At 37.5% G+C, this 24,606-nt stretch overlaps 1 protein-coding gene across 1 annotated transcript in view; it reads right to left on the bottom strand.

Moving 5' to 3' along the window:
* Positions 1–1,789: 1,789 nt before the first annotated feature.
* LOC105228708 (uncharacterized) overlaps positions 1,790–24,606 on the bottom strand; it is a 142,265-nt gene continuing 119,448 nt past the window's right edge. The window contains 8 exon segments of the mRNA XM_049453327.1: positions 1,790–9,553; positions 9,629–10,174; positions 10,288–10,497; positions 10,553–10,681; positions 10,805–11,042; positions 11,114–11,217; positions 11,280–11,547; positions 11,622–11,775. Of these exon segments, the coding sequence (XP_049309284.1) occupies positions 7,634–9,553; positions 9,629–10,174; positions 10,288–10,497; positions 10,553–10,681; positions 10,805–11,042; positions 11,114–11,217; positions 11,280–11,547; positions 11,622–11,775 (3,569 nt within the window). The 3' untranslated portion in view covers positions 1,790–7,633.

The following is a 24,606-nucleotide window of genomic DNA, read 5'->3' as shown; positions in this document are numbered from 1 at the left end:
GTGTTTTGAAATTTAAAAAAAATAATAATCTTTAATAGTTAAATTAAATTTTTAATAATAATTATTAATAATTAATGTTTTGACAGTTTCTTTTTTTTATTAATAAAAAATAATGCTTTATTCATTTTTTTTTCCAAAAATTAAAAAAAAAAAAATAAAAATTAATATTTTTGTTTAATTTTAATACTATTTTTACTCAACTAATCATCTAAATTTATTAAAAAGTGCGATTCATTGGTAAAAGAAATGTAGAAGAAAAAGTATTAATAAATAAGTGAAATGGAATAAAGCAATAAAATTAAATAATAATTATGATATAAGCTTATTTAAAATAAAACCAAAAATTGAATAGACTTGAAGTCATACTTCTCCCCAATACCCGAATGCTTTTAAGAAATGATTTAAAAATAAAAAAATATATATGTATATATCATAAATAACCAAAATAAAAGAGAAAAGAAAAAATAATAATTAATTAACAAATATTTGAATTGAAATTAAAAATAAAATAAAAATAAAAAACTAATATAAAACAATAAACTAAAACGATTTAAAATAAAACAAAGCACAAAACTCACATACACTATGTATGTATGTGGCGCATACATATGTATGTACCGTTGCTGTGACGACAGCTAATGTTACGGAAGGGATTTTTCACCCTCACGAAAAAAATACGATTTAATTTTGTTTTATTAGTTTTGGCAATCGAAATAATATTAAAAAAAAAATTAAAATCATTTTAATCAGTTTTTTTTCAAAACTATGTATTCATTTTATTGCAATTAATTATATTTCATTTTCTATAGTTAAAGTTTTTAATTATCATAATGTAATAATGTTTTGCAATGGTTACCGCTTAACCAACTACTAAGCTGATATAAATTATTTCGAAACAATAATTTTTAGCTGCTTACTTTAGCATTTATTAATTAACGCCTACACTCAGCCAACTATTTACGACCAACAATTAAGAATCATAGAATACAAAGCAACGCCACTCGCTAAGTTGTGACGCAGTCGGCATGATTTGGATTGTTGCCAGATTTATGCAAGAGAAAATGTCGGTAAAAAATACATATACCTTCGGTATATATTTTTCTAATATATAGTAATAATATTTTTAAACGTTTTTAACACATATTGTTTAATTTTTTATTTTATTTTTGGTAATAACTCAACACATGGCAATTGCATTTTAGGTTTTCAAATTTTTTGACATTTGAGTGGCGCAACTTTCTCTTTCTTAGTTTTGGCTTTATATATTTATTTATTTTTTTTATAATTTAGTTTATTGCATTCTCAAGTGTGTTTTGGTTTACGTTCATCTATTCTTCTTCTTCTATTAGATACATAAAAACAACGATTTTGCAGTTCTTAAAAATAATTCTTTTCTAGACTACATATTTTTCAATACCAACAACTATGCGCATTTTACATTACACATTTACAATAACTACACAAATTTAGTTTTCAACAATTTTTATTCAAATAATACTTTCCTACTTGAGTAGCTCGTATATTTATGTGTGTAAGTATACAACTATGTATTTATGTAAGTACAATAGTCAGATTAGTATAGAAATTTTACAAGCTAACTATGTGCATATAAAGTAATTTGTTCGCACATTTTCATATATTTTCATATACATCTATATAGTATATGAATTTGTTTGTATGTATGTATATAGTGGTACATAATACATAGAACTGTATGTCTGTATGTATTTGCTTATTTTACTTGACTTGCGCTAAAAGGTACTTGAGTCTCTCATATATATTCTGTTGTTTTTGAAAGGAAAGAAATTATTCAATTTATATAAAAATTATAACGGAATAATCTAAATTTCATCTAGAAATTTGTAAACTGCCATAGTACTTTAAGCGACCAATAACAAATTGCCCAATCTCTTCACAGATCTTCCAAATCATTTCCTATCCACTACGTTTACCCAAGTATTTATTTATACAATATAAGTATCTAAGCAATCTTTGCCTTTCCCTTGACACCCGACGCTTGGTTACTTGCTTAACTGTAAATGTCGTACAAAATATAATGTAAAATTGTTGTCTATTTCTTGTCTATTGTAATTTGTTATAAAACTTCAAAATGCTTTAAAAAATATTAAGGAATATTTATTCTCAAGTAAATAGTATTTTTTTATATCCTACATATGTACATAGTTTCAACCACTAAGCTCTCTAATATTAGCAATTTGAAGTGTTAAGTGAGTGGAGTAATACTATAGATTTCTGAGCTCATCTATAGCCTGTTAACACTTTATAGTTAAAACACATTTGTAGCCGAATCATTCGAATGGTGATCATTTTATTGGTAGTATTAATGGGAATACTTATTGTACTACCTGAAACTCTCTTTCTTAAAGGTTAACTGATTAAACTCTTACTTCGCCATGCTTGATTAGGAAATTTATTAAAATTATATCTAGCTTATAGTGTTCAAAAAAAAAATTGAATTCTCATATACATAATATCAGTTGGCTTTAGATTTGTTCTATTCGGACCAGCTCGAAGTCACAATCATCCAATAACTCCCATTGAAACATGATTTCTGCACACAAAACAACAGCCAAAACAGCATAAACAACACTACAGTAAAACCATTTAAGCTTATTGTGGTACCTAGCCGGGTTGGGTACTTAAAAGTCCCTCGATGCAATTCCTAAGCCCAAAAATGTTGGTTATTTAAGAAGGTTTGGTGCTTAAGCGGGTTTTACTGCATTTCAAATATCTCATATAACAAAGGGATCGCCTTTTCGAAGCTATGTACTGAGATCTTAAATAATAGGAAACACATTTGTAAAGGGAGACCAATTAAATTGAGTATTCGAAGACAATAAAATAAACGGCAAACCAAATTTAGCTACATATAGAGATATGATGTTGTTATAAGGTTTGAAAATCGACAAAGCCAAATGTCTCACCAAAATGATCTCAAAGATATTGACTTGCTGACAGGATCGAGTATGCAAAACATGGTATAAAAAAGGTTTGACTATGCTCAATTTTCCTTCCTCTCCATAAATAAGCGCTCGAGGGAAGAATTTCTCAACGATCTGACAGAGTAGCTCCATATTAAACGTTGCTGGAAGCTAAAACGCTCAGGTCTAGTGAAAATTCAATTTTAGAGCTAATTTACGTGGTAAGGTAGTTTACCACCTTATAAACCTTGTAATTTGTCGTTTAAAGTTTAATGTGATTTTATAGCATGTCAGTTTAGGAAACACGTAAATATATTTTAACATTCAATGTATAAAGGAGCAATCATTGTTTCCAAATCTTTCTCATTTTATTTTTTAGAAGCCGTTCTTCGCACCTTTCATAATAATTAAAGCTGGAAGTATGAGCTATGGGCACTACTGGAGCTCACTCCATGAGGCTGGATAAAATATAACTCTTTTGAATACACAATTTTGTCTTTGTAGTTAGCTAGTGGCAAATAGTGGACTTGACGCTTTCAATCTGTTCTGCAAAATGTCTTCAATTACTCACTGGATTGCTGAAGGGTATTGTCTGCGAAATAGGCCCAATAAATATATTTAATTTACTTTATTTTAGTTTGAAAAGACATCCACTATTAGCTGAGGAACTTTATAACAGTACTTAAAGTCTCATTGCACCTCTAAATCGATTATATCATTTCCCGAGCTTAAAACCTAACATAATATGGACTAATTGATATAAAGTTATTCCGACTTAATGTATCAGATGGGCTAAATTAGGTTGAAAAAATAAAATTGAAGTTCTAGTTAACCGTTATATGTGTATTGAACCACTTTATCATCCGCTCATCTCACCGCTAATGACGAGTATTTATTTTGCTTTTCCTCTGTAAACACTTCAGTTTTGTATACATTCTAGTTGAGGTTAGGACGTGTAAGATAGTGAGAATACACGCCATAACTTTAATAACATTCCCTAAATATATGTATGCTCTTCCCTAAACAATAACAACAATAATACTCTCAATTAACAATATTCTGCAGTCAATTCGGTCTCTACATGCGCTTGTACTATATATTTACTAATACATTTCACTAATTTGCACTATTTCAGGACTACAATTCAATATACAATTCAAATTCAATATACCGTTAAATACATAACTACATACACACCATATATATGTATTTATGCATTCATGTATGTGCCTACAACCTACAACAATACAATGGATTCATACAACAATGCAAGTCACAATTCTATTTACCAGATCTTTACAATACACATCTAAACAACAACAATAACGACACATTTGCATGACTTTAAGACCTAACAGATTTTTTCTTATGCCTATTCACGATTTGTGGCTTAATTCTGCTGTACCGATCTGCCGTTATACGTTACACCGACATACATACATATGTTTAAAATATTCCGTCTCTCTCCAACTAAGTAGTAGCACCGTGTTTTTTGTTTTCCTACACATGTACATCAACATTACTTAATTTACATACATGTAAGTATGTAAGTACATATTTGACATCCATTAACACCACTTACAAGGTCCTACGTACTTACAAGAACAATTTTCAAAAATATTTCCTAAATACTATGTGCACTCATAACAATGAACAAACGTTAACTTTGAGCATAAATAAGCAACTCTCGTGTAATACATACTCGTAAGTACATACTTATGTACATACCTCTGATCTAGTTATATAATATAAAAATATATGAATGTTTTTTTTTTGGATGAAATCCAAATTATAACAAACGATTTTATGGCTTATGGAATTTGACGGACTCGAATCGGATTTCTGAGACCCAAATGGGACATAACGTTAGTTATTTTGACTTGGCTGAAACTAACCAGCAAGTAGCGTAGATCGAAATGTGTTTTTAGTGTTAGACTTGATTTTATAATTCTGCAAGTAGTTTTTAAAATAAAAATTTCAATTTTTAAATCCTGCACCATTTAACTGCTATAGAATCTGTTAAAGTCGAAATCTTATGAGATTTCTGAAAGTGAACTGCCGAAAGTCGACATATTTGACCCGATACACATTATTGCTGGGATTATCTTTGTAAAAAGATCTATATATAGCCGATGACATGATAGATAAACATAGCTTTGACTCTTGATCAGATTGGCTCTGTGAAGTCGCATAAATGCGGTTCAAATTCTCATACCTTTGCTTCTCCTTTACGAAAATTTAATGGTAAGCATTTAAATATTTTTTCTTATTCATGAAAATTGTTCCCCAACGCTCTGGAATAATTGGCGATTTACAAATATGAACGATATACATGGGATAAACGTCTGTAATTTAAGTCATTGTTTAATTTACAGAGGAATCTTAGAAAAACGCAAGAACAGAGTATTTTTTACCTAAAAAATGCGAAAAAATTGTTATTTTTACTTTCTTAGGAAAATCATAATGTCAAACTTCTCGGAATGACAGCAACGATTGAAGTTGTTTTGAAGTGGTTATTGAGGAACTCCAAAGTCGATGAGCTCGCAAACCCATAAAGTTTGGAACAGGCCTGTGACAATGGACCCGCGAGAGCGTATTAAGCTGTGAAACCCTTCTGGTCCAAAGGGTGTATCAAATTGTCAGTTCTTAGCATGGTTCATCTCGTCACACTTGTGGGACTTCTAACTGAAGACTGTCGTATAAGTATACAAGCAGTAAGGCTAAAAATCATCACGGACGCTAACTGTCAATCTTGTATTGAAGCGGGTGAGATGGAAAAATTGAGACACTCTATCTCCACTGTTCATCTTACACTAGGCTTATGTTGAAATAGCTTGGTAGCTACATCTAATGCGAACTAGATGAACTGGCCGGAATTAATATTAGCCGACTCAAACAATTTATGACAGGCTTAAGGGCTTTGTCGATTCACTGGATCGCTATTCACTATTCTACAGTTCGCAGATTGGGCAGAAGATCGTTTGACCGAGGATGGTCAATTTTACCGAAAAAACATCATTTCGGACGAGGCTCATTTCCACCTCGATGGTTACGTTAACAAGCAGAATTGTCGCATTTGGGGCACAGAAAACCCGCACGTAATCGTCGAGAAGCCAATGCACCCAGCACGAATCACTGTATGGTGCGGATTTTGGTCTGGTGGAATCATCGGTCCATTTTTCTTCGAAAATGAAGAAGGAGCCGTAACCATCAATAGTGAGCGATATCGCGCAATGTTAACCGAATTTTTCTTCAAGCAAATTGAAGAGGAAGACTTGGACAACATTTGATTCCAGCAGGACGGCGTGCCATACAGAAAACGCTACACTCGATCTTTTACGCCCCACTTTCGAAATTTAAAATTTTATATGGCCCACTCATATAATGTTTCATCGTCTCATCATTCTCAATAAATGCTTTACATTTCGCCGAAACTACTTTTAGAATTTTCTGAAGGTAGGATCTTAAGGATAGGGCTCTGTGATGAGCCCTACAATGTTACTAAGTTCCCTTCCGCTAAGAATTAGAAACTTTTGGGTTTGTCCACCATCAACACTACCCCAAAGCAACTTGATGGATGGCATACCCTGCATATTGTTAGTATTCAAGGACCTGAGGTGTATCTCTAGGGTAACATTTTATGTTAGTCTAAAAGATGCAGTGAATAATTGTGATTGAACGGATTTTGGTAATGATTGTTGCTTGAAAAAAATACAACATAATTAAATTTATATTTTGAGTCGAAAACGAGAAGGAGAAGAATTTAATGAGAATTAATTTAAAGATTTCGGTACAAGTTGCCAATGGATCTTCATATAATATATTTTTCTAGAAGTTTTTGTATATGAACTGTTGTTGAGCAATGAACACAATACATTTTCTTTATGCTGACTGTATGATGTACATATGTACTATAAACATATCCTATAATTTTCCGTAATTTCAAATCCTCGATTTGTAATACTATTGCAGAATATATGAAATCATGACTGGGTAGGAGTAAAATATACATACTTACAAAAATCGTCAAATTTTAATTTTATAAAAATTTCTTCTGCATATGGTACTTTTTGCAAGCTTCTCTTTCGATTTGGCAATACTTTCACTTTTTCTTATGGCAACTGAAATTGTTTTGTTCTCTAAGTTTCACTTAAAAATACGTATATTTATGTATATAGTAGTAATTGCGGTACCTGAACTTAGATCTAGTGTGGGGTTTAGTATAATATTTTTGTTGTTTACTAAATTTGTTTATTATATACTTGTCTCTAATAGTTAGGTTAGGTTGAACTTTGCGTTTTGAACGTCTTAATTTGTTCCTTAGAAATATTCTTTTCTTACTAAATATCTGTATATAGTATGTATGTTAGAATGTAATGTAGATATTTTTGTTGTTTTCATTACTTTTGACTGCTGAGAAACAGTTTTCGGTGAGAGTACATACAAATGTACTTATGTAATATACGCAATTTTTCAAACTTCATCATAGCTACAGACGTTCTGGAGAATGTTTGCTGCCATTTAGAATCAACTAGTTATTAGATTAAGTTTATAGTATGCGCTTATATACTTACTTCGTTAATCCAGTGTGTTATGTATGTATGTTTGTGTTTCTACTTTTATAATTACGCCTGTGGGTTGAGCGGGTGTTATGACTAAAGTAATTGGTTTTGTTTTTGTTTTGCTTACAATTATTTTTTGCTGACATTACTTGTGGTGGTGGTGGTTGTAGATTTTGTTGTTGTTGTGGTGGTGGCGGTGCTGCCAACCGCAGAAGCAATTACTGATTTGACTGCAGTTGTTGTTGCTGTGGTTGTGGTTGTGACTTTTGGAACCGCAACTGCAACAGTTGTAGTTGGTGTACTTGCAGACTTTGTTGTTGTTGTTATGTTGGCACTCACACTTTTAGTCGGCACCGCTGTTGATGATGTTGGTGTTGTTGTTTTGGTTATTGCCGCCGGAGTTTTAGTTATAGACGCTTTCGTTCCGCTTGCTGTTGTTGTTGTTGTGGTTGTGGCGGCTACTGCCGTCATTGTTGGCGATTTGGCATCTGCTGTTGGTGTTGTTGACAACACCGTGGGTTTTTGAATAGCCGCAGTGATCGGACTTGATGTTGTATTGATCACTTTGGTGGCAGCAATTTTTGCTGGCTGTGCAGCAGGCATCGGTGCAATAACGACATTGGCGTTCGCCGACGGGTGGCTAACAACATTCGACTTCGTAGTTGTTGTTGTTGCAGTTGTGGACGCTGCTGTCAATTGCTTGGGCATAACATTTGCTGTTGTTGTAGCTAAATTTGTGCTGTTAATTATTGTTGTTGTGGTTGGAGCGGCAGCAATGGCTGTCACTTTGGCAGTTGTTGTTGTTGTTGTTGTGATTGGTGGTTTATTCGTTTGCGCAACAAGAGCAGCAGCAACAGGGGCTTTTGATTTTGTTGTTGGTGCTGTTGTTGTTGTTGCAACTATTGTTGGCGGTTTAGCAGCAGATGTTGCTATTGAAGCTATAGGCTTACTGTCTGTGAGCACCTTAGCGCCTATGCTTATGCTCGCTGTTGTTGCGGCTTTTGGAACCGTTGCTGCTGCTGCTGACACCGCACCGCTGCTTTTAACTGCAGCCGTTTGTGCTGCAGGCGTTGTAATTGCTTTTGTAGTTGTAATTGTAGGTGTTGTTGTTGGTATTGTTTTTTGTGCCGTGGTTGCGGCCGTTGCTGGCTTCACGGTGGCTACTGCGGCCGCTTTTGCAGAACTTTCAGCTGTTGTTGTAGTGGTTGCTGCCACAATCGGCGTCTTAACGGATACCGCAACAGTTGTGGTTGTTGGTGTTTGTGTAGCACTCAATTTGGGCTTAGCAATTGTTGCTGTTGCAGCTGTGCTGGTGGTGGTTGTTGTCGACTTTCCAGCTAACGCCGATTTGACTGTTGTTGTTGTTGTTGCAATTGCCGCAGGTGTTGTAGTCATAGTTGTATGTTTCAATTCTAATGTTGCCGGCTTTGTTGCTGCTATGCTTGCGGGCTGCACGTTTTTTGCCATTGCAGTTGTTGTTGTTGTCACCTGTGACAGACTACTTGCAGTGTCCGGCTTAATGCCGGCAGTTAGCGGTTTTGAACTCAGACCTGCTTTAACGGTTGTTGTTGTTGTTGCGCTTGCCGCTTCCGCCCCCGGCACAACACCACGCTCGCCGAACGTGGTGAGCATACGTTCGCGACCGCTGCTCATTGTGCCAGCGACAAGCACCTTTGTTGTTGCTGTGCTTGTGGCGACAGTGACAGCGGTTGTTGTTATTGCCGGCTTCGTGGGCAATATAATGCTGGCAGTTACTTTCGTAATTTTATCACCTACCACCTCGGCGGGGTGACCGTTAGCTTGCGTTTTACGCTGCGCCAATGCAGCCGCTTCATTCAGGAATGAGCCGACGCTGTCGTTAGCACGCAACTCCGCCTCTATTAGCGGCTGACGACTAGGGCTCGCCTCAGGCTGAGATTGACCTTTGTTGCGACCATTGCTGGCCACTTGGTTACTCTTTGAGCCCTTCAATATACTCGGGCCGGGTAGTTTGGCGGTTGCTGCCGAGCTGGATGTCTTGATAGCTACTGCCGCACCATATTCAGGATGCTGGAAGTGGTAAAAACATATGTATGCAATTATTTATTTCCATTGATAAATTGAAAATTTAAATTGTTATCTTACACTGCCATTCCTAATCGACACAGTTGTACCGCCACCTGCGCCACCAGCTCCATTGCCAGCGCCATTACCACTCATTCGCAGACCAATACCCTCATCGACGTGATCACTCATGCGCACAACAGCAGTGGATGCTTTTGTTGCTACCGCTGCTGACGATGCGCTCACTCGCTCTCAGAGTTGCATCGCCTCATCACGATAACCATTGCTGTTGTCCTCATAGGGTGACACATCCGTCGGCATGCCATTTATGAGTACTTGTGTATTGGCCACGACATCGTAATTTTGACTGTCGTAGCGCTCAGCGTGTAAATTGACACATGGCCTACCAGCTGGCCCCCACTCGGCGGTGGGACGTAGTAAAAGTTTTAGCCGCTCTTTGAATGTCAGCTGCTTGGGTGCTTTACAAATTTGTTGGAAGGCGATTAGGAATATAAATAGTACCGGCAACAGCCCGATAAACCAACCGACTGCATCAGCCCACAGTGGATAAACATAATGACCATAGGAGGCCGGTTTGTATTCGACCCAGTTGAAGAACAGAATAAACTAAAAGATGAAATAAATACGAACCAGCCGTTTAGTCGGAAGTATCATTGCTTAATTCCCCACCCGAAAAGCTAAAGTGCAAATTAAATCCTTCCCATGCTCCCATTACTTACCAATAGTGTTGCTGGCGTTATGTAACGCCACATTGCCGACCAAAATGAGTTCCAGAATTTCGATCTTTTACCAATCATACCCTGTATGTCGTTCAAGAAACGTTGTGAACCATATATCCAAGCGATTAAAACACACTCGGAAATGGCGATAAGCAATACCGACCAATTTGCAGCATACTTATCCATTAGTTGCAACCAATACATGCCGCTCTGCAAAGAAAACGTCAGTATAAAGTACAATTATACAGGGTTGCTTTTTACATACATTCGTAGTAAAACCGAGACCACCGAGGTAACCAAAAATACCAACAAAAAGCACAACCCATGTTTTATATTGTCGTAAATTGGGAAATTTGTCCAATATGGCAGTTGTAACGGTCTCCATGAGTGCGAACTGCAGACAGTATGTAATAAAAGTAATGTGTGTCAAAGAGAGATAGAGAGAGATATAAAGCAGAAATGAAGGAAATACAAATAGTGAAACTTGGTTTTGTTTTTCTGATTGGCAAAATCTCACCTGTGAGTCCAGTCCCAATGTAAGTAACATAACAAAAAATAGAACCGACCAAACGGGTGAAACCGGTAGGCGTGTCACTACTTCTGGATAGACTATAAATGCCAGACCAGCACCCTGATCAACTACCTTTTTTACTTCAACTTCTAGCTCGTGTGCTAGAAACCCGATAATCGAGAAGATAACTAAACCGGCAAAAAATGAGGTCGCTATATTGCAAATTGCGACGATTAAAGAATCTCTGCAAGTTTTGGTTAGAAATAAAAACATCATCAAAGGAATTCAGGTGTTGTTAAATTAAAGAGAACTAACTTATAACAATTGTTCGAGAACTTGTTGTACGAAGACAGTGTTATGAGACCACCCCAAGCAGGACTGAGCGCAAAGAATATCTGTACCGCAGCATCGCCCCAGACCTAAATGAACGGGGATGAAAATACTGTTAGTTTAAAATAATTCTAGGCGGCTTGTGACCTACCTGTGCATTGGCTAGTTGCTTAAAATCAGGTGTTAAATAAAACAATATGCCCGTCATGGCGCCCGGTAATGTCACACCTCTGAAGAACAGTATAACTAAGACAACATAAGGAAAGAGCGCGGTAAAGTAGACTACTTTGCCGGAAGATTGAACACCTTTGCAGAGACACAGGAACACAATAGCCCAAGCGACAAATAGACAGGCAGCTAGCTCCACTTTTATGCCGCCGGTTTCTTCAATGCCAGATGATAAGCCCAACACATAGTTACTGAAAAGACAATGAATAGAAATAAATGCAATAAATTTTAAACATCTGTCGAGTTATTTTGGTTCAAAACTTACGTGAAGTACTCCTCAGCTGGTGGTCGCTTTAGCGCATGTAGCGCTAATTCGGTGATATTATGCTCCTCGGCATAGCTAATATTATAGCATGTTCTCAAGTAGAATGTACCATTCACGGCATCGCATTGATCGGCCATTTCGTAAGAGAAGCAGTCTGAAGAGATATAAAACGAATTATAAGTTATAAATAGTATAAATAAGTATATATATTTAGACTATTGAAAAACTTTCATATGTTCAACTTCAATCGACGGATCTTAAAAGCTTTGATGCTAATTCGTAGTTCTCTAAAATATTTCATCTCTACAAATATAATAAACTATTCAATACAGTGAAAATTTCACTTACGAATAAAGCCGAAAACGTTTTGACGGTATAAGAATCCAGGGGATTGTACTTAAGGTTTGATTTTGAATATGTTCACAAATAAATGTCAATGAAAAAAAACGAATTTAAGGCACTTTTATCTTAGGTTAACAGCATCTGTCAGCTCTAGTTAAAAAAGGTTTTTTATGGAAAGAAGAAACCTTCGTTAAGTTTACCAGAGCTTAACTGACAAATGGCTGCTAACCAAACATTGAGAAAATTACTTTAAGATTTGGCATTTTACTGAAAATTATAATTACATTAGAACTTTCCTAACTCGAATAACCATAATCCACAAAAAAACTTCGAGTGATGGCAGGAATTTTGTATGCAATTTGACTTCTATTGCCAATTCAAGAGTTCGAGTTATGGAGAACTTCGAGTTATAAAAGTTTGAGTTATGGAAGTTCAACTGTGTTATTATTGTGAATACATGCGTATGTTTAGAAATATATACAGTGAAATCTTCCATACAAAGTTTGTAATATCCAGAAAGAATTGTCGGAGTAGAGTGGATGTCTAACGACGCACCTCGGACGCCCATTGTGAAACCACCGGGACGAAAATTTCCTCATTCTATTATGCGGCCTCTGAAGCACTCTGTGCCCCCGAATAACTTCATCAGTACAATACTTTTCCGACACCAAGTTTTCATCTTTTACGTCCTAACTACTTAATAGTCATTGTAAGTTGTTCCAAGTCCGCAAGCATACCTGCCAACATGACCAATAAGTGACTAGTGAGCATTACCACTAAAGTTCTTATGTCATTTCCTATGAATTTTAATAATTATAAATCATTTAGGAACCAGCATTAACACCACCAACAATGTCAGCCTGGAAATCCAACGCAGGATTACTCTTGCCAACAGGTGCTACTTCGGACTGAGTAGGCAATTGAAAAGTAAAGTCCTCTCTCGACGAACAAAGCCAAACTCTATAAGTCGCTCATAAATCCCGTCCTCCTATATGGTGCAGAGGCTTGGACGATGACAACAACCGATGAGTCGACGTTGCGAGTTTTCGAGAGAAAAGTTCTGCGAAAGATTTATGGTCCTTTGCGCGTTGGCCACGGCGAATATCGCATTCGATGGAACGATGAGCTGTACGAGATATACGACGACATTGACATAGTTCAGCGAATTAAAAGGCAGCGGCTACGCTGGCTAGGTCATGTTGTCCGAATGGATGAAAACACTCCAGCTCTGAAAGTATTCGACGCAGTACCCGCCGCGGGAAGCAGAGGAAGAGGAAGACCTCCACTCCGTTGGAAGGACCAAGTGGAGAAAGACCTGGCTTCGCTTGGAATATCCAATTGGCGCCACGTAGCGAAGAGAAGAAACGACTGGCGCGCTGTTGTTTACTCGGCTATAATCGCGTAAGCGGTGTCTACGCCAGTAAAGAAGAAGAAGAAATAATTTTTGTCACTTTTGCTCTCTTGTTGAGCTAGTTCGGAATTGACCCCACGTAAACTCTGCCATATTTATAACTTGTCGATTAAATATCAAGAAGTATTCAAAGGCATATAAACTTCGTTTTTGTTGCAAGGTGGTGCTTGTGCAGGGTAGTTAATTTGTTTCACATTTACCAGAGATATCACTATGTACTGGAATCCATTGCAGGTTTACCGTAAAATAGGATATCCGATTCTTTCAGTATTTTTAACGAAACCCTAAAAGACTTTACTCTCAGAGAGAGAGAGAGCATTTTCTTTAATTGCTATGATCTCCGCTTGGAAGTCACTGCAGTGGTCTGGTAGTCAGAGGACGATTTTGATATCTAAAAGACACCACCTCCCACTCGATTATCTAGTTACCTCTGTGTTCTTGACCACCTCACCTCTTTTCCACTCTTCTCTCTCTGGAAAGAAAGGTAAAATTGGGGAGCGTAGGACACCCTATAAAGTATAAGTGTTAATGATCAGAGTGATGGGTTGAGTCGATTTAGCCATGTCCATGTACAAACTGGTCGATCAAACACAAGATCTTGTATGGAAAACGTTTTTACTTGAAAAATTATCTTCTCGAAATTTGCGACGGATTATTGTCCAAGGCAACGCTATAATCTAGAAATATATTTTTTAGCTGGTATTCAGACTGGCTTATAAAAATCATGATAAAGATATTTTTATACGCTTTTATGCTATAGGAAATTTATGTGCAAAATGGTATTATAGCTTAAGTGCGACTGAAGTTAACGTTCTTCCTTTTTTTACTATTATTCTACCCAGCCGATATAAAATTTCAGTTTAACTTAACTTTCACAAGTTTAAGCTTTGCATTGCTTTCTTTGCATCTTTCGTAGAAAAAACACTAATTTTATGCTGCCACTTAACTCTATATAAAATTTAATAATTCTCATTTTATTTGTCATTTCCATTTATTGCTCTTTTTTTAAACACCCACAAAGGCTTTATTTCATTCATTTTAAGCTCAGAAGACCATTTCTCACGCCTCGGTATTCATATAAAATTTGCAGTAAGAAACAAATAAAAAAATGTACTCGTATTTGTGCCTCTAATGATGTTGGGAATTGAAAGCAATACCGTTGAGTGTTCCATTGGCGTCCCTGAGCGTATACACCGATTTGTGTATTCGGATGTATTAAAACATGTACGGTACCCCGTAATTATGCATACATCCGTACATAAGTTTGCTGGCATTGATACATGTATAAATGAATTTAAAGCTTATCTCGATGAGGTCGTACCCTGTGTAAAAATATTTCTGATATAAATTGGGAGCAAGTATTACGAAGGGAACGTATGGTTGGCTGTGGTATGCTGAAAAAACCTTAAGAGCAAAGACCTGGTTCTAACAGTGTAAAATTTCCAGTTTAAGACAGTGTTTTCAACATACATTGGGTATCCCCGACGTAAGCCTTTTTCTGAATTTCATTTCACATACAAATAAAAATTTTAAGATGATAATAACTGCCCGGAGGTTATCATGGATGAAAAAAAATACATGAAAACCATTAGACTATGGGGTCTGCTTAAAACTTTTAGGAGCGTTCTTTTATCGGACCAATTCAAGACCTATACATGAAAAATAATCAAGAAGTTGAAAACTGTTCTAGAGTGTACAGCTGCTGGCGTACGCCGATGATATTGATATTATTGGCCTCAACAATCGCGTCGTTAGGTCTGCTTTCTACAGACTGAATAAGGAGCAAATGGGACTGGTAGCGAACGAGAGCAAGGCGAAATATCTCCTGTCGTCAAACAAATATCCGCGATTAGGCTTCCACGTCAATGTTAACAGTCATAACTTCGAGGTCGTAGATAATTTCGTCTATCTTGGAACCAGTATCAACACCAACAACAATGTCAGCCTCACAATCCAACGCAGAATAACCATTGCTCAGTGCTACATCGTACTGAGTAGGCAATTGAGAATTAAAGTTTTCTCTCGACCAACAAAGACCAATCTCTACAAGTTACTCATCATCCCCGGCCTGCTATACATATGGTGCAGCGGCATGAACGGTGACGACATCTGATGAGTCGGCGTTACGAGTTTTCAAGAGAAAGGTTCTGCGGAAGATTTTTGGTTCTTTGCGCATTGGCAACGACAAATACCGCAGTTGATGGAATGATGAGTTGTATGAGATGTACGATGATGTTGACATAGTTCAGCGAATTAAAAAAACAGCAGCTACGCTAGCTAGGTCATGTCGTCCGAATGGACGGTTCTGAAATTATTCGACGCAGTATCCGATAGGGAAAAACCTGTGAAAAGAAGAAACGTGTCTATAACCGTGTAAGCGGTGTCTACGACAATAAGGAAGAAGAATTGACTTAAGACTTGATGCTTGATTACTGGGTGACGAATAGTTCAGGCGAGGACTAAACCTAAACTTTTCGAATTGAAATTAGTTTACGTTCTTCGGTATAAGCCTGATGTGGAACTTCTATAGACATAACGTGGTTCAAAACTGTGGGAACGTTAGTTCTTTTAAAAGCTATTGGAAATGTGCTGTCTAAAATTTTCCATCATTTTGGAAGGGCTTCCTGTCGAATTTATATATAAATTTTCCACACTGGGTTGGAGTGTATATGCACATAAATACTTATATACGGATACTCTAACATAAATTACTCAATATGTTCACTTTCAAGGCTTTTCAGATTCGCTTAACATTCAACCCTAATAATAATTTTCCACATCATCTGCTCATTTTCTATGGCGGTCAAATCATTTTCCTCAATCTTTTATTCATTTGCGTTGAGTGGTAGGCTTGTTTTCATCCTTTTTTATTACCTCCCCCCTGATTATTTTTTACCGCAGAGCCAGTCCTCGAAGTTTGCACATTTGCTTGTTGTTCGCATTGCCAACTTGTCCTTACTTATTACCAGTAGGCAGTTTGCCTTTTCTAAGCTTTAAGCATAATGGGTTCTTCTCTTAACTTTGCTTGTTGGTTGATGGGCTTTGCCCTTCCCCTGTTTTTTATTCCATTTTTATATCCTGAACATGGTATATTAAGTTTGCCACGAAGTTTGTAACACCCAGAAGGAAGCATCGGAGAACCTATAAAGTATATGTATATATAAACGATCAGTATGTTGAGCTTAATCGATTTAGCCATGTCCGTCCATCTATATATATACGAAGTAGTCCCTCAGTTTTTAAGATATCGCTTTGAAATTCTGTAAACGTCATTTTCTTTTCAAGAAGCTGCTAATTTGTCGGAACTGCCGATATCGAACCACTATAGCATATAGCTGCCATACAAACTGAACGATCGGAATCAAGTGCTGGTATGGAAAACTATCACATTTGACCAGATATATTCACGAAATTTGACATGGATTACTGCTTAAGGTAAAAATATAATCTCAGAAATAATTCTAAATATAGCTTCCATACAAACCGAACACATAGTAACTAAAAGAAATGCACCTGTGAAGGGTATATTAGCATTGGTGCAGCCGAAGTTAACGTTCTTTCTTGTTTTCATTGCTTTTTTGTGCTCAAAATGCATCTTTTTAATGTTACTCATATTTCTTCTAATTATTTCTTGGCATTTTGTCGACTTTTAAATTTCGCCAAGATTTTGTGCACTGGGATACGTTCTCCACAATTTCTGTTTTGTTAGTTTTTTTCTATTCCGAAAAAAATATAAAAGAAATGCTCACAGGAACTTAAAATTACTCATAAATTATTGTGTTAGTTGAATCGCAGGCCACTTGCTGGCAATTGTGCTGGAATCAAGGCGAGGTGAAGTGTCAATTGAGTGTCAAAGTTCTTGCCGAAGCCCAAAAGGAAAGTGGTATAAGTATTTAAAACGTTGCTTTAATGTTTCTTAAGAAAATTTTAAAGCAGCGAAAAGTATATGAGAATATTGAGAAAAATCGTATGTGAAACTTGACAAACCCGCCAAATCAATGGCATAGCCGAATATCCATGATGTTGTAATCGTCCATGTCTGTGCACCATATAGCAGTACGGGAAGAATGAGTGATTTATAGAGCTTGGTCTTTGTTTGTTGAGAGAGGACTTTACTTCTCAGTTGCCTACTGAGTCTGATGTAGCACCTGTTAGCAAGAGTTATTCTGCGTTGGATTTCGAGGCTGACATTGTTGTTGCCGATACTGGTTCCAAAATAGACGAAATTATCTACGACTTCGAAGTAATAACTGTCAACAGTCTCAACGGATGCGATGTAGGTTTTGTTAGGTGCACCCCTCTTGACATGATTGCCATACAGTGTATTGTTGCATTCAGATTAAGAAGGGGCTTGAGTGTGTCATTGCTGCGGAATAACTGGATTTCCGACGATGATGTGTAGAGGGAGGGATATCTAGGGAGCAAGAGGCTTCTAGGTGTAGGAGGCAAAAACGCTGGGACAATAGTCCTAACGGCCGAGTGACGTACGAGTACATTCGGGATGTTGGGTTTGTTAAGGATAACCCAGATTTCAGATTTTGTCTGAGTCTGGGTTTTCTGGTTATGGGGCATGAGCCTCTGAATGCATTTTTGCATCAGAGGTACCTATCGGATAGGTCGGGGGTAGAAAATTGGTCGCATTTAAATGCAGAGTGCCCGATGTACTCGGACATTAGGGATCTGGGTGGTATGGGGATTAGCTGGACTGATAGACGTTAGGTGTGATCTCCACTAATCGGAACACCGATCAGTTACGGTCATTTGCGCGTGAATTATTTAAGCGGCGAAGGCGGTTAACTGAGAATTAGTATTAGTTTTTGTATGACTGGTGTGTGTATGTGATGTATGTATGGGGTCCAACCCCTGGCCACCAGTCCAGAGCCGTATGGACGATCAACTGGTAGTAGTTTTGGCTACGAGGTCTGATCGGAGACTTAATTCTGGTACCAAGGGCAGCAGGAGCCCTTGGAGGTAACTCCAACCTGCTCATGCGGACTGGCCCTTCGGGGAGTATCGTGGTGGTTGTAGTTAAAACTCAAATGCGGGAAGAACTGACTTTGTCAGTTGAATGTGGAGTTGCATTGCAACCGGGTGCCGGACCCAAAGCACGGCAGAGGTTTTAGATGGGCCTCGAACCCGACCAAGGTGGTTAGTGTGTTCATTCCACACTACCAATTTGTACTGAAAGCGCTTAGCATACTCAGGGCGCTGATCAATGCATTGATTTGATCCGCTGTGATTTTGAGCGCCGTGGAGTAAGGCTGTCGTCAGCAGGTACCCACGTTAAACACACCGGACGTTGTCAACAGTGACGTGGGAGCCTAATCGCGAGTGCGACGACTGTTTGTTTAATGGCAGGAGATATTTCATCTTGCCCTCGTTCACTACGAGACCTATTTGCTTCGCTTCCTTATCCATTCTGTGCTTAAGAATTTCAGAGTTTCATGGTAAGAGTCATCATTTGAAATTTGCTCGAAAAGCGACTAGTGTTTATATTTGCATAAGGCTCTTATTATACGACTAGATTAGTCTTCCAGGGCTTAAAGTCGACTTTGTCTCCAATATGTGTGCTAAGTTGGATGTGTGAGTTAATTTACCCATTTAATATTTTGGAATACAAGACTTTGGAAAATTATTTCCATAGAAATACACAATACACAAAATATTGTTGAAAAAACTCTCTGAGTAAAGGTAATAGATTTTAAATCCGAAAATATATCAAAATCAGCAAACATTTCACAAACACTCTTCTTACTTAAGAACCTTTTAGATTGAATCGACATTGCGTATGAGTAATAACTTGGTACAGGTACCTATTACTAGAATTTTAACAGTAAAGCGAATAAGTGCGAAGTGAAGACCGTTATTCATTTGAATGAGCACGTGTGAGGCAAAAGCTTGCGTTGTAGATCTCACCCGCGAGTCATCCATAATTCTCAAATTTATTTATTTATTCATAAATTGTGCGCAGGTAAATTGCTGTGCACATTAGCAGACACATTCCTACACACACACAAACACATCTATTTATACGAGTATGTAGATGCTACACATGCTTTCATTGCATAACATAACACCACACAAGCACTCAGAACACTTTAATATCCTGTTAACGTTTTCGCCATTTCACCGATTCGTATGCATGCATATTCCGTTTTTCTGTTATTTTGAAGTTTGTGATTCCGAGGGTGAAGCATAAATGGCGCCACATCTGCGAATCTGGCATGGAAATGTGCTAATTTGTGCAAATGTACGAGCTTGGCCTGTGGTTGCAAGCAGAATTTGGTCTATTTTGCTGGAGCAGTCGAAATTGTAATTTCCTTGTAAAACCACAAATAACGAAATAACACTTTCGAATTGCGAATACATTTAAAAATAAATAACAACATTTTTTAGAATGCTTTTTTGTTTTTGTTATTTTTTTTATGACTGTTAGGTAGGGTTGATCCAAAATCGATGAAGCTCACTTGTACAGATATTTGGCCTTTACGTTACCCAAACACTCTTTAAAGTGCATAACCTCGTTGATCGACGAAGCATTTTTTATTAAGGCTGGGTTCTCCGAAGGTGTGTTTACTGAGATATTTCAATCTCCACCGCGTGTGTACCTATACAGTGACCTGTCAGAATACATACAATAGCATCGAGATTGGCATTGCTAAGTGCAAGCAGTTCGCAGGATCTTTTACGGTTCACTTTGCCCAGAAAGATTTCGCTGTCATACCAGTTATCGTTTTTGACCAGCGCCAGTCAATTGGATCAGCGTTAGAACGCAAGAGGGTATCGGATAACCGATTCGCTTTCAACAAGTTGACATTTGGGTGATGGAACCAATACAAGTCTAATATGGATGTTTGAAGGTTAGCAACAACTTCAGGCATTTTCCATGTGATGAACTTCATGACACAAATAAACCTTGACCTTTGTAGCTGTGTGTGACAATTACCAATCCACAAGATAAAAACAACTTTACGATTCAGTCACATAGTCTACCAAACAACGGACAAATTTTATACCGATCACCTCACAGAGACGTCCCTCGAGTTGTAATTTGCCAAATGAAACCAATAAAAAATATTCTTCAGAGACATCCAAAGAGTCAGGGAAATGATTTTTACGGTGTTCTTCAGAATTGTTTGTCTCAAATCCGCCAAAAAAGCTTTTGTGCGCCATTTTCATATTTGATTTAAGTCTTCGCAGGAGTTAAAAGTCAGAAAATGATTTCGAAATGATAGCTTAAAGTGATGTGACTCTTGAGGGATTTTCAGTAAACTATTTGCATACAAAATCTGTCAAAATCTTGATAGAATTTTTATTTATCGAAATCTTTAAATTGTGTGATTTTATTTTCTCAATGATTAAAGGAACGTAATGCCCGCGTAATCTGAATTTTATTTCTAAGGTCCGTTAAAGTAATAGTAATTATGTAGAATAACATTGTTAGACAGGGCCTTAGGCTACACCTCATTCTTCCAAGAGACGACGTTGCGAAGAGGATAAACTTCACAAAGAAGCTTAGAGTTACTTTCGTCAGTAAGACGAAGTGGAGTGATTTCACACTCAACCTACTACTAAGGGGCAGCATTATCCAGTGATACACTGACGGCTCGAAAATACCGGAAGGCATTGAAGCGGACATTGCGGGACCGCATACCAAACAATTCATTCCAATGGGATGTTTTCTGAGCATATTTCATGCAGAAGTCTTTGATTTAAGTCATTGTGCAGAAATCAATCTAAAAGCGATCTCAGCGTATTAGGTCAAATCGCTATTAGAGGAGGAGTTTATAGGTAGACTGAACCGCTTACCAGTTCAGGAGGTAGTGGGGAGAGGACGGAACTGGCAGCAGGCAAAGCTGCCACGACCAGTTACTACTGAAAGGTTACAACTCAGCAATGTTTAGAGATATGATAAATCTACCGCGAGACAAATACCGTCTCCTTGTCGCGCTTTATACTGGTGTTTCTCAGGAAACACATTGTCCAACATAGGGATAGTCTTTTTCGCAAACTTTCGGTTTTGCGACATGGAACATGAAACTTCAGAATACCTGATTCTAGGAAATTGTAGAAGCAGGTTTAAAGCCTTAGGATCCATCTTCGTGGACAGGAATCACATCGCCTCATCGCGCCCATCAAGCTCCAGGAATTATTCAGAGTGCTGGACCTTTGTGACCATATGTGATTTAGGAGAGGGCACAATAAACCATAGGTCGCAGTGAAAACTTCAGTTATTTTCTATGGCTCCAGCCTATACCAGCTTATTATAATGAAGTTCGGGCGACTCACGAGAAAGCTCTATTTCTTGGCTTGTCATGGAGAGTGGAGTCTGCCGTTCAAAGTTCTGAAGGTCTTAGGGAACATAAGAGTTAAAATAAAAACCTTCATTGATATATCGCAGTACAGTTTATTCGTACCTTCGAAATGTATAAATCTGAGAACAATATAAGAACCAAAAGGTGACACAACATCAGAACGTACTTGAGACCATGAAACCTTAAGAGGAAGGATGTTGAGTACACATAACCACTAAAATGGGAGACCTTTTAGCTCAAGAGTACAGGAAGATGTTTCTACTAGTTTTAAGGCACTTTGAAAGTTTGAGCTATTTTACCGGAAACATTTTAGAAACCAGGAGACTTAAAGTTTTCTATATTTCTTGTCTCCTCAGTGCATGACTGTATTAAAGAAGGATATGATGTAAAAACTACAAAATGTCTGCAAAGAAAAAATAATTCTTTCCCTTCTACTGCAAACTATAATCCATTAGTCGACTTTTCCAAATGCCTTCGAGTATACACTTTGAACCCAGTCTAACCCAAAGGATAGTATCAAGATAAGGATTAACGCGCGACCTTGCCGCGTGCCCTTCAAACTTAATACACAACGTTGACGTATTTCTATTGAAAGCTTAAAGCCAGAACATATAGTGCATACGCCCTCTGACAGACGTATGTATGTATGTGTGGTTTTTGTTTAGCATGTTGTTGTTATTGAGTTTTATCAATGTGACAGCATGACAAGTTGCTGGATTGCAAAATCTGTGTGAGAAGATTTCATCACACACACACACATTTACATGCACTTTCCCACATGTACACATGTATTTAGGTAGACATATTGGTATATTGTTGTTATTCAATGCGTGCGCTTGCTCGGGTTCTGGAACCTTTGTCATCGCAGCCATTCAACTCCAACATTCCGCCACATCCATTCACGCAATCACTCATTCATTTCGAGTTCATTAATGCGATTGTAAGTTTGATTAACGTGCAAACGTGTGTAGCCAACCTTCGTGGTTAGTATGATGGATGTGTATCTACCATATACATATGCCATGAAGCAGTGGCGTAGATATAAATTCTTTAGTGAGGGAAGGACATTTCTTCTTGTGCGAATACTGAGACCGAGATTATCAAGAAGTGCATGATATTAGTGGTTTTGCATTCATTTAGACATTTTTTATTGTGCCTGCGAAATGCTTGGCGATCGAGGTTCAAAATCCTCTAAAGAATTGCTTTCGTAGTGACATTTATTCGGCATTGTCTAAACTGCGTCCGTATTTCACAGATGAAAGACTCGAGGATAAGTTTTTTCAATACAATTTATTCTGAGTACATTTTCTTATTTATTGCCGTAGACAGCGCTTACGCGGTTATAACTGATATTACAGCAGCGCACCAGATGTTCCTCCTTTTCGCTCCCTGGCGCCAATTGGGGTTTCCAAATGTAGCTAGGTTCCTATTCACCTGGTCTTTCCAACGGAGTGGAGATCTTTCTGTTCCTCTGCTTCTCCCGCTGCTACTACGTAGAATGCTCTCAGAGCGGGAGCGTTTTCATCCATTCGTAGAAGCAAGTCTCATTATGCTTTGAATTTTGAGGCTGACGTTTTTATTGATGTTAATGCCGGTTCCAAAACAGATGATAACGACTTCGAAGTTATGATTGTCAACATTGACGCGGGAGTCAAGTCGCGATTGTGACGACTGTTTGTTTGAGGACAGGAGATATTTCGTCTTGCCGTCATTCACCACCAGACCTATTTGCTTCGCTTCAATTTCCACTCTGGCAGAAGCAGAACTAACGGCGCGGATGTTGATTCCGATGATATCGGCTTTAAACTTTTACACAATACACTCGATAGAACCTTGTATGCGATATTAAGGAGGCTTACCCCACCGTATATTTGCAAATACCATTTCAGGAGGACTGTAAGTTCATCGCTGTATACAGGTGTTTTTAGAATCGACGCTCATAGAAGCCTCTGCTCAAGATAAACAAAAAATCCCACTCATAAGAAGAGACGCTTTTACCCCAAAGGGTCTGAAATCTAATTTGTCGACACCGCCGTATCTGCTTTAGCATTCAAAGAGACACTTAGGCCCTCGTAAATATGTAAGCTCAATTGTGTGCCACAATTGAAAAAGGATATTTCAAACCGCATTTTTAATGGGAAAAAGTTGACGAATTGAAAAAGCAGCGTCCCAAAACGCAACCAAATACACAAATATACAACACTTTATCTATGAGTGTGTATGCATCTGTATATAAACGTGTGTGTCTGTGGAAAATAAGGTTATCATGGCATCGGAATTTAGGAGAAAAAGGTTGCAAAAAGTAGATAACTGCAGCTGACAGACGTCGAAAGTGGATTAGTGATGAAAGGATGGCGGGCGGTGGGGTAGAATAAAAAATTAGTAATTTTTATTGAAAGTATACGTTAGCAAAATAGAAATTTAATAAACAGTTTCCAAACTCAAAACATATCAAATTCGTAGAAAATATGGAAACAACAACAATTAGGGCGGACTTTGACGTCAAAAAACTAAAAAGCTTAAAGCGAATTCTAATTTCAGTAAGGTGATGCAAGACAAAAGTGACAAAAAAAATCATGGATACATTTTATTTAAAAACGCATAGCCTAAATATTTAAAGATATGATGTATAGTTTTCGGCTGCGGTAACAAAGGCCCAAGTGAATCTTTAAAATTCACAAAATCAACTTGTAATTATTTTATCTTAAGCAGTAGAACTTAATTATGAGATATAAAACAAATGCATTTCAATACATATTGCTTGCTTACTCTATGCAAAAGCTGTGTAAAAATTAATTTGCTGCAGCCTTTTAGGCGCTTGGCCTTGCTAATGGTCTTTCGGAAAATTGGATGGCTGCTAACAGCTGACAGCTGCTGACTCGGCACCATTTTGGTGTGCCGAAGTAATTTTCGTTGC

Source organism: Bactrocera dorsalis, chromosome 3 (assembly GCF_023373825.1).
Source record: "Bactrocera dorsalis isolate Fly_Bdor chromosome 3, ASM2337382v1, whole genome shotgun sequence".
Lineage (NCBI taxonomy): Eukaryota > Metazoa > Arthropoda > Insecta > Diptera > Tephritidae > Bactrocera > Bactrocera dorsalis.
This window is presented reverse-complemented; position numbering and strand designations above follow the sequence as displayed.